The following is a 19,802-nucleotide window of genomic DNA, read 5'->3' as shown; positions in this document are numbered from 1 at the left end:
TGGATGATATACACAAAATAAAAAGTGGAGTAAGGGTTTTTTTCTTTTTGGACCAACCAATTTTTATTGTACTTTTGTATAGGCGGCGACTAGTCGGCGATTAATCGCTAGTCGGCCAGTAACTGAGTAATTTTTCGTTAATTAGTCCATTAATCACTAGTCGCGCCTAGTCGTACCTAGTCGGCCAGCCAAAAATCGGCGATTCCGGCCAGATTCCGGCAAAAAACTTGTATATTCCGGCCAAAACCTCTAAATTTCGGTCAATTTCCAACCAAACCATGTGAATTCCAACAATTAATCTTGTATACTTTAAAAAATAAGTTGAGTAAGAGTTAAAACCTAGTTACTTAAAATATTTACCTATAAAAATGTGAATATGTACACATAAAACTGAAAATTACATATAAAAAACCCGATTCTCCACCTCAACGGCCGACTAGCGACTAACCTTGCTTGTAATAAAAGCCTTAATAATCAGAAAACCATAATCATTTAATCCAAATCTTAGTAAGTGGTGATTATCTTACTTAAAATAAATTTTTTTTAAAAAAAAGTCAATACAGTATGTTTGACAACCACATCTAAATAATCATCTCAAACAATACTATCAAGGTAGCTAACAATTAAAACCTAACAAAAGTTACAAAATCTCCATTAATGTCTATTTTAAGCTTGTCTGTAATTCAGTTCCCAAACCTAGACATATTTTCCCCTGTATTTCTTCTTTGTATCCTTCACACCTTTCGTATCAGGATCATCGGATGGCGGGAAATCGGGACTGAAAACTGCAGCATGAAGATTACCTTCCTCCAACCACTTAACATGGTTTTCCTTAAAATCCAAATGTTGCAGCCTAGCGGCTTCTTTAATATCATCGTTATACGGTGCGATCTTTACCATCGTCAATAATACCCTGCTATAACGGTAGCTTAGAATCTGTTCGCAGCTGGCAATTAACTTGAAACAAGGGTGTTTGGGGAACTCAACGTCCAGGGTGTCACTGTCTCTTAGAACTGGATAGAAGTAAACAAGTCGGCCACCCATCACGAGCATTTTGGCTGCTAAGTCAAGTAGGTCGTGTACACACTCGGCTAAGCTGTATGCAGCCGTTGACGGTATATGGCCGGTTCTTTTCTCTTCTGGAACCGTGTAGGGGCCCACTACCCCTTTTAGTAATTTCCGACCGCCAGATTTACGACCTCCGGCACGCACACCGTATGGAGGGTCACAGATTATTGCATCAAACATCTGACAGACCATGAATAATTAAGAATACAAAAATCAAAATGATTGCAATATTATTGTTCGAGTAAAATGCCATTTTTGTCCCCTGAGGTTTTGCCAGTTTTGCGACTTTACTCCAAATGTTCGTTTTTTCGCATCTGAATCCATAAGGTTTGAAATCTTGCAATTTTCCGGCTCGTTAACTCCATCCATTTTTCTCGTTTAATTCAGAGGCATTTTCGTACATAAAGTGAAAAAGACCGAATTTCCCTTTAAGTGAATACTTGTACATTATGCTAAACACTTGTACGTAAAGTGATAAAGGCTGACTTGCCCTTTAAGTTAATAAAAAAGACATGAACACCCCCGACTTAACGGAGAAAAATGGATGGAGTTAACGAGCTGGATGAAAATAACACGATTTCAAACCTTTTGGATCCAGATGCGGAAAAACAAACCTTTGAACGAAAGTCGCAAAAACTGGCCAAACCTCATGAACGAAAATGGCATTTTACTCTTATTACTTTTTTGTAATAAAGATGTCACCTCTTTTAGCCCCGGACGCCAAGGAGGAAGGTTATTATCTGCTCTTAAAAGTGAAACCGGCATTTGCAATCCGTACTGTCGGATAAATCATCGGCAAGTTAGGTATTGTTGATATTTTTAGTTTTTAACAAGCATGTAGACGCAAATTACCAAACGTCTTGAAAACCAATTTTTTAAATGTAAAAATATTATATTTACCTGTTTAAAGTTACTCCAGACGTTGCAGTCTGGCCCGCGGCCATCACGCACCACCCGAATATCAATATCTGCTCCCTGAAAGCTTTAAATTAGAAGAAACTAAAAAATTAATGGTAAAATAAAAGTGATCACAAACCATTGTCATAGCTCCAAAATGGGCTGCAGCAACGAGAATGCTCCCGGTGCCAACAAATGGGTCATAGACAAGTTTCCCGGGCATGGCCTGAGCTTGATTGGCCATCAAAAATGCCACCTCAGCATCCATAGCCGTTGGTCCAAGATATTTACGGCTTTTCAATTGATACGTAGGTAACAGTTTCCTATCAGCACCGCCAATCTCCCGCCCAAAAAATATTCTTTTGTCAACAACCGGAGGAAGCCCGTTGGCAGATCCATAGTCATCGGTTTCAATAAGCCAAAACTTATGCTCCGGACACTTCAAGTTAACCCGACCCTGAATTTATTAACAAATGTGTGTTAGTAACACGAGACTTCTTTTAGTGCATCAAATCTAAGTTAACGAGCCAACAAAAACATATAAAAAAAGGAAATACCTGAAACGGAATGTAATCCATCGCTTTAATGCGAGCGGTTTGGTCCTCGAAGGGAACGACCTTTCCGAAGCTATCGAATATGATCCGAAAAGTGCTATCTTGAGCTATGTATGGCAACTTTCTGTCATCTGGATAACTGTTTATTGCTTCTTTTAGTTCCTCATATGAGCTTCCTTCTCCCCAAATTTCATAAAGCCCCTTCACAAGAATGCCTACAAATTGATGAAAATAGATTTCCATATTCAAAATGAAAGAATTAATGATGAACAATTTAGAACTGAACAGAAAACTGATTTTTTCAACCGAATACAAATTAACCGACATAACCAAACCTTATAAAGTCTCACAGTTCAATTCTGTATTTTCTAAAAACAGAACCAAACCGAATAACCAAAAAAAATACAAATTTTACAGTTTGGTGTCGATTATGGGCAAATATAAACATGGACTACAAGAAGAAGACTTATTTGATAATTTAAAAAAAAAAAAAAAAAAACAGAAAAACCGCAATAATGTCTATATTTTTATACTATATGATTTGTCTTTTACAACAATATTAATGCACCAGACCCGTGTAATTACATGGGGTTGTATGATAGAAAAATGAATGTACAAAAAAATTAGACATAATGTCTATAATAGGTAATAGAAATTATATAATGTGTGATGTTGATGATGATTGGTTTGTTTAAATACGAATAGCTAACCGAAAACATACAAAGAGAGTGATTAAAAATCCCAAAGATCTCATAAAGTTTTTGTGATGAAAAAAAAAACCAAATTGATTATCTAAATTAAATTGGACTTTAATTAAATTCAAGAATTCCCATGTTAGGAAGTTTGTTATTGTATAAAATGAAACTAGAGAAAAAAATTGTATATAGATAACTTTTGGTACAAATCATATAAATAAAAAAATAACATAAATTTATTTGATTTCAAAACTCGAACTTACTTAAGTTAAATGAATTATATATATATTGTATCCATTTAATTTGATAATGTGATGTTGCCATAAGGCTAGGGTACTAAACGGGTCGTGTTCGCGGGTTGGCAGGTTCAACCTGACCCGACCCGAACCCGAAAATTTTACACGAACCCAAACCCAAAAATTTTGTCATGCATATGAACCCGAACCCGACCCGAATATTCGTGGGTTGACCCGAACACGACCCGTTTAACCCGAATTTTTTAATTTTTTTTATTTTTTGCCACAAATTAATATATTAAATTAAAATTTACTTTAAAAACACAAATGTATATAATACAATTACATTTAATTTATAAAAATTTATATGAATTTCTCTTTTAATGTTATAATCATGGCATAAAATACACACCCAATTTAATTTATAACATAAAACATATTGTAAAAAATATAACATATTATAAAGAGGTTAAACGGGTCAACCCGCCAACCAGTCTTGGTTGACCCGAACCCGTTTAGACTAAATCTAAACCCATGAATTTCGTGTTAGGTTCCTGTCGTGTCATGTGTCAGAAATTAACACCCCTACATAAGGCATTATCTAGAATCGTTTATTAGAAGTAGAATTATTTCGGGCCAAAAAGTTCAAACCCAAATGACCAAACCAAAAAAACACAAGCCGAATTAAACCCCATCGAGAAAACCAAAACCGAACAGTTTTCAAAAACCCAGATGCTTTTCGTTCGGTTTGAGCAGAAAACCGACCCATACACACCTTAAACAAGCACAAAATCGACCGAAATAGCAATGATAATAAACAATTAATCATTTGAACAAACACAATACAGGCCCACAATTTCATCAAATGTGTAGATCAATGTAAAAGAAAAATACATACTTCGATTGGCTATTTTGCGTGCGATATCCTCAGAAGGGAGATTGACATAGTGGAATGGAGAATCGGGGTGGTGATGCTGCGGAAGCTTCCACTCGAGTGAATGTGATTCGGCACCAAATAGTTCGGCTAGAGATTCGAACTCAGGCTTCCTGTAATCTAATAATCTGTGGTAGAAAACACAGAGATACCACATCGTCGTTTCAAGATGAAGAAGTTGAAACCCTAGAAATGGAAGGAGGCGGAAAAGGGTTTATGTTTGAAGATAGTTGAACATTTAAACCCATTGATTGACTATTATTTTATTATTATTATCAAATATCAAATTATTGGATTTTTAAGTTTAACTTAATTGTAACATGTGAATGGGTTTGTTTTAATGATTTTGCCTAAATTCTTTAAAAATAGTCATTTTACTCCATCATCTATAAATCTTATTTCTATTTTACTCATTGCCTCTAACACCATTCAATTCAACTGTTAAATCCTAGTTACATGCCCCTCACATGAAGGGCATTTTAGTCTTTTTCCATCCTAGATATTTTAAACATCTTTTTTATTGATAAGAAAAATAAAAATAAAAGATAAGTATTTATTAACATAACTATTAAAACCAAATAGTTATAATTCAACTTCTAGGGTTTCACCCACTTTATCTAGTCATCTCTATTCACCATCCTCTTCTCCTAAAAGTGCCTCGTCGACAATCATCACCACCGCCAACTCTTCTCCTGCAAGTGCCGCCGCCGGCAATCATCACCACTGCCAAGAATTGCTTCCCTAGCCCCAAAAAACACTTGAATCATCATTAGTTTCGCCGTTTTCCATCATTTCTGAGATCCAAGCCAAACTTATCTTTCTATATATCTCTCTCTCCCTCTCTAACTTCTCAGACCGCCACCACCCACCACATATGCCGCTATCACCATCACTACCCCACCCACTACACCTGCTATCTCATTCTCTCTCCAAGTCAACCACCTTTTCATCAAAATATTTCACCTTTTAAAACAAACCCTAGAATCAAACCCTAACTTGTATCATCAAAACCCCCAAATTTCAAAATCCCCATATTTCAAACTTCTATTTCTCTTTCATTCTTTGTATAATTCAAAAAATAGCAACAAAATGTGTATACAGAAAGAGAAAAAAGGACCGATTGAGAAAAAAATATGAGAGACATAGAGAGGAACGCGGAACGGTGGATCTAAGTACAGATAGTGACGGTTACCTAGGTTTTCGAGCCAAGAACTCTAGCTCTGACGACTTTCCAGACTCGAATGATGATGATGACGGTGGAGTCCGTTGAAATCTGGTTTTAGATATGCTTTTAAAGGATTTTCGAGCAGTTAAGGAGGCCGCCAGAGCATGTGGGGTGGTGCAAGACGGTGCTAGTCAGGTGGAGGTGGAGGTGGAGGTGGTGGTCAGGTGGGGCTGTTGTAAGGTGGTTGTCGGGTGGGGCTGGTACAACCTGATGGTAGTGGTGGTCGGTGGAAATGGTGGAGGGTGGTGGTGGTAGTTGTCAGGTGGAGATGGTGGAAGGGGGTGGTGGTTGTTGTTCGGTTAGTTGGGGTGGTGTCTGATGGTGTGGGTGGTGGTTGTTAGAGCATAGAGAGATATGAAGGGATGGGAGTGAATGATTTTATTTGTCATATTTATGTAAATGTAAATATATAGATATAATTAATAATAACATAAGGGAGGATGCAAAAAGATTAAAATGCCCCTCATGTGAGGGGCATATGACCAGGATTTAACAGTTGAATTGGATGGCATTAGGGGCTGGGAGTGAAGTAGAGATAAACTTCACAGATCAGGGAGTAAAATGGCTATTTTTATAGGATTGGAGCAAAACCGTTAAAACGACCAAACCACAGGAAGCCAAACGAAAGTTTACTCTAGAGCTAATTTAAGATTTTTTTTGTTATATTTTCTTATCGAAATATGTTTTGAGTTCACTAGGGAAGAGGTCGGGACAAGTGTCGTATTGCATAGTATTAGTACTAAAGTTTAGCTAAAATCAAAATTGAATATTGTACAGCATATGTTTGGTTGGCACCTGAATCGATATCATACCGCATGATACCGATACTAAAATTTAGGTATATTTAGCACTTTAGCAGGTACCAGAATTCGTTATACAACTAATATATAGTTATGGATATGTTATATGATTAGGTGGGCCAACATGTAAACCCTATTAAAGTCTTATACTACAAGTTTTGAACTAGAAATTCTTGTGCACAGTTGGTTTAACATGTAAATTTTGTAAAAGTCTTACGCTATAAGTTTGAACTAGAAATTAAAGGTTAGATCGGATAAGAAATGAGGTCTTGAGGGAAATGTTTGAAGTGGCTAGTATATCGGATTAGATAAAGGAGAGAATATTGAAGTGGTTTGAGCATTTGGAGAGGAGGCAGATAACGAAGCCTGTTAGAACATTAGAAACCTTCAGGTGGAGGGGAATAGGTGTAGAGGTAGACCCAAATTGACTTGGAATAAGCAGATTTGACATGATTTAATAGATTTGCACCTCTCCAAGGACATGGTCCAAGATAGGAGTTCATGGAGACGTAGGATTAAAGCTAAGACTTTTAGGGGTTGATGCTTATGTATAGCTTTGTTTTTCCGAGCGTAGCTTCTTCTACACTAAAGGTGGTCTTTGCAAGTTATTGTCTTCATGGATCCATGCGTTTATATGTTAACATGTTAAGTGAATGTTATCATTGTCTTTGTTTCTATTTTACTAGGTCGCTCTTGAACTCATTATGTTGGTTAGTGGATGTAAATCTCTATAGTGTTAGAATGGTTGGTTTGCAAGCTATATTGTGTTATGAGTCAAGGGTCTCTCTGGAAGCAGTCTCTTTATCCCTATAGATAGAGGTAAGGTTTTGCCTACATCCCACCATCCCCTGACCCTACTTATAGCCTCGCTATATGTGGGATATACATGGTACAATTGTTGTTGTGGTTGGGTTAACATGTAAATTCTCTAAAAGTCTTACGCTACAAGTTTGATTCGAAGAAATGGAGGACCAATCTAAAAAGATATGACAAATAAGAGGAAAACTAATATGAATATGGTTTAGAAGATAAGGGTGTTATGTTATCGGGCGTGTAAATTGGTTGTCAACTTGGAAAAATGAAGTTTATTTTGGAAAATTATGTTTGGACGACAAACGTTTGACCTACGATTTACCCGTCCATCGACCATGGCTCATGTTCACTGGTTCTTTAACTTTGTTCCGCTCTTTGCACAACTCAATCTATTTCCATACCTTACATCAACATGTGTAACTTTTATTTCATGAATTTACTAGATCTGAATTTTGCTTTGGGTCATTAGTATTGGCACGGTCAATCTACTATTGAATGTATAGTTTTGCATCTTTGTCTTTGATGGTTTGAATGTGAATTTTGATTAAGGGAAGATGTTTCTAAATTTCTACTTTTATTTTCTTTATAAAGTTGCATGGTGTGGGATAAACACGCCATGTCTGTGCCACGTCGATAGGGGACGAAAACCTCCCCACCCTTAATACCATATATTGGAATAAAGCCCCTTAGCTATTAATAAAAAAAGAAAGAAAAAAAGGAAAAAAAAGTTATGATTGGTGAAAGGGTGTACGTGACCCACACACACATCAATGGCGCTCGCCATTGCCTTTGCGGTTTTAACTAAGGCGGGGCAGTGTTAAGGGGGCTGAGGGGCGCCACTCACACAACCCAACCTAATTTTGATGTTGCCATTTGTAATATTTGTACTTTTCCGTTCGTTGTAATCTTGTACTTTCATTTTCCGATCTTGTAAGTGACGACGTTTGGGTGTGACCCCCAACCGATGGCGAGAACATCAGGGTGGGACGAAATAGATTGTTCGAGACATTACAACTTGTTAAATGTGGCAATAATTAATTAAACTCAAATTTCATTGATAAATAAATGGTACATTATCTTGTAATAAAGAAATATTACAAAATACAATACGACAAAAGAAGTTTAACATTTAAATAGTGTGTTTCAAAATCCAATCCTATTAGATTCTTGAATGTCATAACATCAAATTCCTGCAATATATATTAAAATATACGTCAACACATAAAGCATCAGTGAGCATACATTTTTTTGCTACCAAAGTAGATAACAAAGTTGTCATCAATCCTACATGGCATAAAAGTATACAAGGCATGAAACATAACATAACTAGCATGCATCAAATATATGTTAAAGCCATTATGTCCACAAAGTTGCGTATCTTGCCGATCAAGACTGTGATTGAATGACTTAACATAGACCCTTCCTAAGGGCGGTGTGCTACTCCTATAGCGCTATACATGTTAAGGTTGGCTCATGACGCTAATGTCAAATATTTGTGCAAGAAAGGCTTCTAGCATGTATGTATCATAAGCATATCATTTAAGCCTGTATAAACGAATTGATTGATGAGAATAATGTGATTTATATCGTGTTTGTGATTTTGATAATATTGTATATATTGCACCCAAAAGTGTATAAAAGGTAAAATGGGATCATGTAAATTCACGATTTGCAAATCTTCCAAAGAAGTCGTGAATTTGATGAGTCTTGAGATTGGAACACCGAAGTTACCCTACAATGGGGAACGAAGGTGCGTGAGTTCATGGATTTTGATTGATAGATTAGGTACGGAATTTAAAATTGTAGAAAATATATATATGAGAAAACACATCTTGTCTTAGACACTCGTTTGGACACTATGTATTAGTGTGTTTTCATAGATACTAACTCATCCATTAGAATCCAAACTTTGAGGAATAAAGAACTAAGATACTGAACACCGTAATTCATAATACTTAACCATGATTTGGTTAGCACTATGGTTTGGTTGGTAATATCTATATACATATATTTATATTTAGTTAGTCCAAGTCATGTATTGTCATGCATGGAGGTAGGACGAATTCCATCAATTTAACCTCATTATATAGATTCACCAAAGCACAAAATCATCAACTTAGTTGATGATTTCGCTTGGTCACGGATAAGATAAAAATGTACAATTAACTAGTTTTGCTAAGTGTCCAAATGAGAGCAACCAAGACCATACATACCCAACATGACAAATGTTAGAGACGAGGTGTGGTTGATTCACTTTGGTTTCTTGGAAACTACATAGATGAATGCCTAACTAATGAAATAAACAAGTGAAGTAGGTGGAATGATAGTTGGAAAGCCAAGGCTCCCATTGTTCACGCCTAGTCAAAACTCAAGACTCTCAACATTGAGGGTTGAAAGCTTGGTTGATCTCATCACTTTGTTAGTCACTTGGGACCTTTAGGACAGTAAATAAGCGAGGTTTTGGACCTCCATCTTCTGGAAATAAACCATAAAATAAGCCCCACAACAAGAGTTTAGTTGGGAACAAAGCTAGGTACAAGATCCCTACAAGATGAATGTAAACAAGAACAAGTTGCAACATTTTAAACTAAACAGAATTTAGAACTGACTTCGGAGCCTCATATAAGTGAGGTACCACCTTGTTACACCTTGGTGAATGTTGGGTAACACCCTTAGAGGTTGTCCAAGTAGTTTTATATAATAAAACAAGAAGAAAATGGAGGAGAATGTGCTCAAAACTCACTGTTTTGAGACTTGGTACAATTTGCCTAAGTTGCAAGATTCTTGAAGGTTTGGAGTATTTTGAGAGAAATTGGAGTAGTGGAAAATGAAAACATGATAGATGAGGCTTGGATTTATAGTGGGGAAGTAGGGTTTATGTCATAATTAAGTTAGAGGGTGATTAGGGAAGACGTGAAGTGGAGAAAGGTGAAAAAGGGGTCCTATCTGCGAGCTAGTGTAACATTTCTATTTTTTTGTCATATAACATTTATAGGTTGTTTAAATTTATTAACCACTAGTAACTAGTTTTATTTTTAATATAATTATTCGACCCATGTAGTTTTAAAAACTATTTTATATATAATTGGTTGGAATAGTATACTAATTAATTGGCTTGTATATGTGTGATATTTCTATTTTCTATATTAAAATAAAGTATATAAAAACTTATATTATTAGACGGGTAGATTATGGGTAAGTTGAATGTTAGAAATATGAAGTACCTAGACGGAACTAGGAACCGTTTAATAATTAGATTACAAAAAAACATTATATTTGAACCTACTCAGTTTTTAATGAAACTTGGTTCAAAATATAGATAAAAATATTCACGTTCTAAATGACATATTCATTATTTTATAAAACGTCATATTTTAGAAGTTATACGCGTGAAATAAGTGAAGCAGCTGAATTAATTATAAGAATAAAATAATAATAAAAATTTTACATTTTGAAATGAATTTGTTAGGTGCACGTGTCATCAGCAGTGAGATTCAAAGAAAAAAAAAGAAAATAATCAAAACTAACAATAATGGAATGTGAGAACGTGGAGGTGAACGTGATATCCAAGTTTCTTACCTTCAACTATAAAAGGCACCACTTACCTTTCCAAAATTCTCACATTTCATTTTCTTTCTTCCTGTCTCTCTCGCCACTTTCTCTTTCTAAATATATGTATCTATTTTTATTAGTATTTCACCCAATAATACTCCAAAACTCTTCCCCGTTTTAAGTGTTTTAACCCCTGATCACTGATACCCTGTCCGATTGATCTAGGGTCCCGTAACGCATGTCAACACTCTGCCCGACTAAGTTCGTTAGGGTTCTGTCTCGTAACGTAGAGATAAAGTTGAATTGGGTTACTATACTTAACACAGGTGCATTATATGTTTTTTTAAATAGCTCAGGAGTTATACCCAAGATTATACCAGGAGGCTTTCTAGTTGAACCCTAAAGTTACAAAGTGAGTCCATTCTCTTTTTCTCACAGTTAGTGAGTCATACTTCTTTTTATCACTTCTTTGTGATACAGTTATATTTAAAAATGTTTTCCAAAATCCTAAATGTTTACCGGTTATACTTACAGTGATTAAATTTTTGTATTCTGTAATAACTACTGGTATGGGAGGTTTTATACATTACTTGACCCTCGTTACTATTGGCCAAAAAGTTAGCCAATAGTAGCATAACCACAAGCACAGGAGGGATTGTGCCCCAGTAGCCATAACCTATAACTAATATTATTTTAACATTAAATCATTAAGAAATTTAATGTATGATTGAAATAAATCTAAATGGTGTGTATATAAAATAGAGTTTTATTAATCATTATTAAAATATATATTAAAGAAAATATATTTAATAAACTTAAATTACTATTCACATTATAAAATAATGTTTAGTCCATAAATGTATGCCATAATAAAATAGTCAAATATAATATATTCTACTATACTAAGATTATATTTTTAATCTTAGTCACATTAATATATTAAAGAATAATATTACAATTATTTAATTAATATATTATATTTGATAAAGTTATAGCTATTAATTTGACAGAAAATGATATATTTCATTTTCCGGGCTAATTGGTTTTAGGCCATAGAAAATATATTTGACAAAGTAATGTCATGGGACACTACTAAGTCCAAAGTCACTAGTTGAGAGAATGATCAACAATGATGTCACACCCCCAAAAATCCACACGCGGAGTACCGCCGCTTGGAGGCGTGACATGACCAGGATCAAGCCACCAATCATATTGAACATATAAGTCAATAGAAAATGTCATTCTTCAATACGAAAGGTGTTTTCAAAACCAAACATAATCAAGTGTAGCGGAAGCAATAATGTAAAAACCCAACATAAGAATTAAGTTGATATGTCATAAAAGTGTTTTTCATGATATCCACAATCCGTGCCCACAACGACCGCGCCTCCCGTGCAAGCTCCATGAGTACCTAAGGTCCTGCAAGGCATGTAACAGAGAGTCAACAACTAGTTGAGCGAGTTCACAGTTGGTTATTCAGTGTGCTTGATAGGATAGTAAATCGTATGTTCGTTTAGTAAACCATGTATCATATGCATTTGTATCGCAGCCCTCTAGGCATGTGTGCGAAGATTAGTGGGAGTTTCCCAAGTATTCTAGACTAGGTATATTTGTATTGCAGCCCACCCGGCATGTGTGCGAAGTTTAGTGTATGGTTCGCAGCCATTCCAGGCATGTGTGCGAAGATTGGTTCTATTATCGCAGCCATTCCCGGCGTGTGTGCGAAGAGAAGTGTTTGTATCAATAGTCTAGCAGTATCTATCCAAAAACCTTCCTCTCCCGAGGCCCAAAGTACATAATCCCGATAATAACTTAAGTATAAGAAATCTTCCAAACCCATTTCCGACCCTGGGAATCCCATGCCTTGGTAAGAGTGTGAATTCACCTTGGTTTGCTCGGCAGATACACAGAAAAGTCAATCAAGCTATTTGGTGGTCAACCACGTCCTACCATGGTTGCCATACAAGTCAGGTTCGTATTCAAGTAGTGCACGTATGTTTTCTACACATATTCCATCTAGTTGCATACAAGTATTGATCATGGCATACACGTATAATCATGGCAGTTCAACCACAGTACGAGTTCAACAGTACAGTCACGTAAATAAACGAAGTCCAAGTATGCGGCCCAAATAATTAGGCCCGTAACAGTGTGCAAGTCCAACAGTGTGCACGTGTATATGGTCTCGAGTCGAGGCCAGAGATCCCGAGTCGAGACTGTGCGGTCTCGAGTTGTAGCCTACGAGTTCTCGAGTCGCAACTGAGGAGGTCTCGAGTCATGCATGCACTAGTTGAGACTAGACGGTCTCGAGTCGCAACAGGACCCGCAACCATGGTCTCGAGTTATGCTGTTTGTGCCGATGATGTGTGGTCTCGAGTCGAGACTGTGGGTTCTCGACTCGCAACCCACATCGAGACCGGAAATGTAACCGATTTCCTGATTTGCAGCTCATTATCTCCGTAACATTAGCAAACAAATTTGGCAGTTTCAATTCAGATCAAACAACATTCAATTCAGGAATCAATCATATTCACATCACCGTAATCATCATCAATTCAAGAACACACTAATCAATATCATATGAACCTACAACCGTGATCATCCGACTAACGAACTCAAAGACTAACATGAAATCCTAAATCATGATCTAAGCAAGAACAATCAATCCATTATCATGTGGAACATACAATCGGATCGTTAAACCAGCAGATTCTAAACTAACATGCACCCTAGTTTATGTGTACATCAAATCTGTTAACATGTTTTTCAATCCGTTCGAGTTATATAAACACTAGCCAATATATATATATACATGAGCCGATTTCAAGCACATCAACATTAACAGTTTATAACACCATCATCATGTAGAGCATATATATATATATATCACAACATCATGTATAATACAACCAACCATAAACACTAACCGGATTAGAGGATGCAACAAGAGTTAATCCGAGAGCTTCAAGGAATGAGGGTGGGATCGCCGGTTTCGAGAGAGAGAGAAAAGTGTAGGGTTTGTATGTATTCTTGTTTTGCAAGATATGGGAAAACTAAACCTCCCTAAGGGTTTCATGTATGCGTAATGGGTGAGTGGGCCGAACCCAATCATCGGGCTGCCCTTGTTCTCGAGTCGGGTGAATGGTTTGCGAGTGGGGTTGGGCCGAGAGAAAGATGTGCGGTCAAGAACAAAGTGTGCGGCCCATACATGATGACACGTAACATAATAAACTCATAACATTCAACGAAATCATACACATCAACTAGTCACGTAATGTTCATACAAGTTTTAAGAAGCACAAAGAAAGGTTCTGGAATACGGGTTGTCACATTATCCCCAAGTTGAAAGAAATTTCGTCCCGAAATTTGGTACGTACTCACTGAGGAAGCTAGTTAAGTTGCATGGTTTTCCTGGGGTGTCACATCCTCCCCCCCCCCCCCCCGTTGCTCTGGAATTTCGTCCCGAAATTCCGTGGTAGCTTCAGCCTCAGTAGTGGTTGTACTGTTTGCGAACAATTGGGGATACTTTTGTTTCATCTGATCTTCGCATTCCCAGGTGAACTTTGGGCCACGACGGGAGTTCCAACGAACTCGAACAAGAGGTATTCTAGTGTTCTTGAGGACCTTGACATCCCGGTCCGTGATTTCAACTGGTTCCTCGACGGATCGCAACTGTTCGTCGATAGTGAGCTCCTTCAAAGGAACTATGAGGGTCTCATCTGACAGACACTTCTTCAGATTCGACACGTGGAAAATGTTGTGAACTGCACCGAGTTCTGCTGGAAGGTTCAGTTTGTAGGCCACCTTGCCTATTCTTTCTATGATCTCGAATGGTCCGACATACCGCGGATTGAGTTTGCCTCGTTTACCAAAACGAACTACACCCTTCGAGGGCGAAACTTTGAGTAGCACTCGATCCCCAAGTTGAAACTCGAGTGGTTTCCTACGCTTATCAGCGTAGCTTTTCTGACGGTCACGAGCTGCCACCATGCGTTGCCGTATCTGTGTAATCCGTTCAGTAGCATCAACTACCATTTCTGGACCTGTGATTTGGCTATCCCCCACCTCTGCCTAACAGAGAGGTGACCGGCATTTACGTCCATACAATGCCTCGAATGGAGCGGCTTGGATGCTGGTATGGTAACTGTTATTGTACGAAAACTCCACTAACGGGAGATGCTTTTCCCAGCTGTTGCCGAAATCAATAACACACGCCCGAAGCATGTCTTCTAGAGTCTGGATAGTGCGCTCAGACTGCCCATCCGTCTGAGGGTGGTAAGCTGTGCTCATGTCTAATCAAGAGCCAAAAGATTTGTGCATTGCTTGCCACAGTTCTGAAGTAAATCGTGCATCACGATCCGAAATAATAGAGGTTGGCACCCCGTGCCTTGAGACAACTTCCTTGAGATATACGTCTGCTAGAGTGGAGAACTTGTCCGTTTCCTTAATAGCCAGGAAGTGTGAAGACTTTGTGAGTCGATCCACGATCACCCAAATGGTATCGTTTCCACGTTGAGATCTAGGCAGACCAGTAACAAAATCCATGGAAATTTCCTCCCATTTCCACTGTGGTATCTTGGGTTGCTGTAGTAGGCCTGATGGTTTCTGATATTCCGTTTTAACTCTCGCATAAGTCAAACACTTGCCAACGTAAGTTGCTATGTGGGCTTTCATGCTAGGCCACCAATACGTAGTTCTGAGATCGTGGTACATTTTATCCGAACCTGGATGTACCGAGTAGCGAGACTTATGGGCTTCATCCATCACAAGTTCTCGTAAACCGCCATATAGTGGGACCCAAATACGCCCCGTTACATAATAGGCACCGTCTTCCTTCTGTTCTAATCGTTGCCTTGAGCCACGTAAGGCTTCAGCCCTTACGTTTTCTGGTTTCAATGCTTCTACCTGAGCATCTCGTATCTGTGCAGGAAGACCAGACTGAATAGTAAGCTGTAGTGCTCGCACGCGTCTAGGTAGAGTGTCTTTTCGACTGAGAGCGTCAGCCACAACGTTGGCTTTGCCTGGATGGTACTTGATGGCGCATTCGTAATCGTTAAGTAGTTCAACCCATCGACGTTGACGCATGTTCAATTCCTTCTGCTTGAAGATATGCTCGAGACTCCTGTGATCGGTGTAGATAGTGCACTTGGTACCGTACAGGTAGTGTCGCCATATCTTGAGCGTGAAAACAACGGCTCCCAACTCTAAATCGTGCGTCGTGTAGTTCCGTTCGTGAACCTTGAGTTGGCGCGAAGCGTAAGCAATAACTTTATCCCGTTGCATCAATACACAACCAAGCTCCTGTATCGATGCGTCACAATAGACCACAAAATCATCCGTGCCCTCTGGCAATGAGAGGATAGGTGCACTGCAAAGTCTATCCTTTAAGTGCTGAAAAGTGGTTTGCTGAGTATTACCCCAACGGTAGCTGACACCCTTTTGTGTCAGTAGTGTAAGCGGCTGTGCAATCTTTGAGAAATCTTTAATGAATCGTCTGTAATAACCCGCCAAACCCAAGAATTGGCGTATTTCCGTTGGTGTACGTGGTGCAGGCCAGTTCCTGATCGAATCTACCTTGGATGGATCAACATGAATCCCATCCTTGTTTACCACATGGCCTAGAAAGTGGACTTCACGAAGCCAGAAGTCGCATTTCGAAAACTTGGCGTACAATTGCTCTGTTCGAAGGAGCTTCAAAATAAGTCGCAAATGCTGCTCGTGTTCCTCCTGACTCTTAGAGTAGATCAGGATGTTGTCGATGAATACAATCACAAACTTATCTAGGTAGGGCTTGCACACCCTGTTCATAAGGTCCATAAAGACTGCCGGTGTGTTTGTCAACCCGAATGGCATGACAAGAAACTCGTAATGGCCGTAACGGGTTCTGAATGCGGTTTTGGAGACGTCCTCATCCCGGACTCTCAGCTGATGATAACCTGACCTCAGGTCTATCTTGGAGTAGTAGCTCGACCCTTGCAACTGGTCGAATAAGTCATCAATTCGTGGAAGAGGATAGCGGTTCTTCACTGTCACCTTGTTCAGCTCACGGTAGTCAATGCACATGCGGAAGGTACCGTCCTTTTTCACAAATAATACTGGAGCTCCCCGGGGCGAAGAGCTAGGTCGGATAAATCCCTTATCCAACAGTTCTTGTAGCTGTGTCGATAGTTCTTCCAATTCTGATGGAGCTAAGCGATACGATGCACGTGCTATCGGTGCTGCTCCTGGTGCTAGCTCGATTTGAAACTCGACCTGGCGATGAGGCGGTAGACCAGGTAAATCTTCAGGGAACACCTGAGGAAAGTCGCGTACAACTGGAATATCTTCCAATTTCTTTTCTTTTGCTGACGCATCGGTAACAAGTGCCAGAATGGCAGTGTGGCCCTTACGCAAACACTTCTGAGCCTTTAGAAAGGAGATGATGCCTACCACAGCACCACTCTTGTCGCCTTGAATCACGAGAGGTTCTTTACCAGCACGAGGAATACGAACGATCTTCTCCTTACATAGGATCTCTGCGTACTGTTGGGATAACCAGTCCATTCCAATGACGATGTCGAAACTACCCAGAGCTATGGGAATGAGATCGATGGAGAAAGTCTGACCAGCGAGGATAAGATTACAACCCTGGACTATGTGTGTGGCCTCTAGACTTTTACCGTTAGCTAACTCTACGACATGTTTGGTGTTTAAGGGAGTTGGTGCACGTTTTAACATTTGGCTAACTTTTAGAGACATATAACTTGTATCCGCACCCGAATCAAACAATACAGTAACATAAAAGTCGTCGAGAAGAAACTTACCCATAACTACGTTGGGATCATTCCTTGCTTCTCCCTGCCCCAGCACAAATGCACGCCCCCTAGCTTCATTTCCATTATTGTTTCCACCGTTGTTGTTCCCATTGCCCTGATGTTATTGTTGTTGCGATTCTGGTTCAACTGGGGGCAATCCCGCTTGAAGTGACCTTCAGCACCACACTGAAAGCATCCCCTGTTGCCTCGCTGTTGCTGCTGCTGATGGTTTTGAGGAGCTGGTGGTTGTTGTTGGTTCTGATTCGTAGGTCGTGAGCTCCTGCAATCTTTAGCTTCGTGCCCTATCTTGAGACATCTCTGACAGCGGCCCTTGCGGCACTGACCACTGTGGTGTCTGTTGCACCTGTTACACAGTGGGTGAATTCCCCGATATCCACCCTGCCCCTGACCACCAGAAGTTTGCTGACCCGGGCTCTGGTAATCACTATTCTTGCGCTGCTGCTGTGCTTGAGACTGAACGGTAGCTGAACCCTTGCTGGAATCCCCATCCCATTTCCGCTTGTTGTCATTGGGGGTAGCAGGAGTAGCAGAAGTGGTAGCCGTAGCAGTAGTGCTGATGCGCTTAGGCAGCCTGTTCTGTTCCACTGCCTGATCTGTGAGGCGATGAGCAAGACGCTGAATATCCTGAATATTATTAAGGTTAGCCGATGTCACATGGCTCTGAATTTCTGGCGCTAGCCCCTTGAAGTACAACTCAATGCGCTTGACTGGAGGGTCCACCATGGTTGGACACAAGATGGCCAGTTCGTTTGACCGTTTCGTATAAGCTTCAATTTCCGACCCTGCCATTTTCAGATGATATAGCTCCACCTCCAACTTGTGGATGTCATCACATGTGCAGTATTCCCGTTTGATGAGTTCCTTGAAATCGTTCCAAGGGGTGGCGTTAGCAGCTGCCAGCCCTAGAATCTGAACTTGCGCGTTCCACCAAGTCAGCGCAATTCCTTCTAGAGTACCAGTGGCGTACTTCACCCTGCGAGCCTCAGGGCATTCACACATTTCAAATACTGACTCGAGCTTTTCGAACCAATGGAGGAGTCCCACTGCTCCCTCAGTGCCACTGAATGTGCTTGGACGACAGTCCATGAAATTCTTGAAAGTGCAAACAGGTTGCTGAGCGTGTTGACCTATTGTGTATAAGAATAGGACAAGGTTAAACACAAGAGTTGGTTTTAGGAGTGTAGGATCTAGAGATCCTAGTGTGAGTTACGACTGCAGGATATACCTCCTGCCTGTGCGGCTGCAAGTGCCGCAGCAACTTGTTCGTTAATGAGAGCCGTCAACTGGGCTTAAGTCATGTTAATACGTCTAGACATGATCTTCATAGCAAAGGTAACATAAGTGAGAGAGAGGTTCGCAAAAAGTGCGATGACAGAAGGGAGTAAGCACACAAATGTTCTCAGGCAATAGTGGTTATGTGTATCTAAGCATACCCTGAGCAAAGTTCTATGTAATCTAGCAAGTAGGCAATATAACATATACCATATTACCTAGTATGTTGAGTCTTGCACGTGGAGCGAAGCGTCGTTGTGGATCGTTGAGAGCACTGTACTAGTTATAGTCTGGTTTTAATAAAAACGTTTTTCCCTTATTAAAACCAAGTTCTCTATAACCAATGGCTCTGATACCAATCTGTCACACCCCCAAAAATTCACACGCGGAGTACCACCGCTTGGAGGCGTGACATGACCAGGATCAAGCCACCAATCATATTGAACATATAAGTCAATAGAAGATGTGATTCTTCAATACGAAAGGTGTTTTCAAAACCAAACATAATCAAGTGTAGCGGAAGCAATAATGTAAAAACCCAACATAAGAATTAAGTTGATATGTCATAAAAGTGTTTATCATGATATCCACAATCCGTGCCCACAACGACCGCGCCTCCCGTGCAAGCTCCATGAGTACCTAAGGTCCTACAAGGCATGTAACAGAGAGTCAACAACTAGTTGAGCGAGTTCACAGTTGGTTATTCAGTGTGCTTGATAGGATAGTAAATCGTATGTTCGTTTAGTAAACCATATATCATATGCATTTGTATCGCAGCCCTCTAGGCATGTGTGCGAAGATTAGTGGGAGTTTCCCAAGTATTCTAGACTAGGTATATTTGTATCGCAGCCCACCCGGCATGTGTGCGAAGTTTAGTGTATGGTTCGCAGCCATTCCAGGCATGTGTGCGAAGATTGGTTCTATTATCGCAGCCATTCCCG

At 39.4% G+C, this 19,802-nt stretch overlaps 1 protein-coding gene across 1 annotated transcript; it reads right to left on the bottom strand.

Moving 5' to 3' along the window:
* Positions 1-504: 504 nt before the first annotated feature.
* On the bottom strand, positions 505-4,617 carry LOC110928891 (tRNA (guanine(10)-N2)-methyltransferase homolog). Its single transcript, XM_022171943.2, has 6 exons — positions 4,349-4,617; positions 2,523-2,734; positions 2,105-2,422; positions 1,969-2,043; positions 1,771-1,845; positions 505-1,248 (listed from the first exon to the last, which is right to left on the bottom strand). Exons 1-6 carry the CDS (start codon positions 4,539-4,541, stop codon positions 697-699), a joined length of 1,425 nt encoding a protein of 474 aa, XP_022027635.1. The 5' UTR covers positions 4,542-4,617; the 3' UTR covers positions 505-696.
* Between the last annotated feature and the right edge of the window lie 15,185 nt (positions 4,618-19,802).

Source organism: Helianthus annuus, chromosome 3 (assembly GCF_002127325.2).
Source record: "Helianthus annuus cultivar XRQ/B chromosome 3, HanXRQr2.0-SUNRISE, whole genome shotgun sequence".
Taxonomy (NCBI): domain Eukaryota; kingdom Viridiplantae; phylum Streptophyta; class Magnoliopsida; order Asterales; family Asteraceae; genus Helianthus; species Helianthus annuus.
The sequence above is the reverse complement of the archived record's forward strand: the minus strand, read 5'-3'. Positions and strand labels throughout refer to the sequence as shown.

What these genes read in the sequence shown, in the direction of transcription:
- LOC110928891 (XM_022171943.2), bottom strand. Translation starts at nt 4,541, where the DNA reads ATGTGGTATCTCTGTGTTTTCTACCACAGATTATTAGATTACAGGAAG. An exon ending in TGGATTACATTCCGTTTCAG is followed by an intron (nt 2,423 to 2,522) that starts GTATTTCCTTTT and finishes TAATAAATTCAG; the next exon opens with GGTCGGGTTAACTTGAAGTG. An exon ending in GGCGTCCGGGGCTAAAAGAG is followed by an intron (nt 1,249 to 1,770) that starts GTGACATCTTTA and finishes ATGGTCTGTCAG; the next exon opens with ATGTTTGATGCAATAATCTG.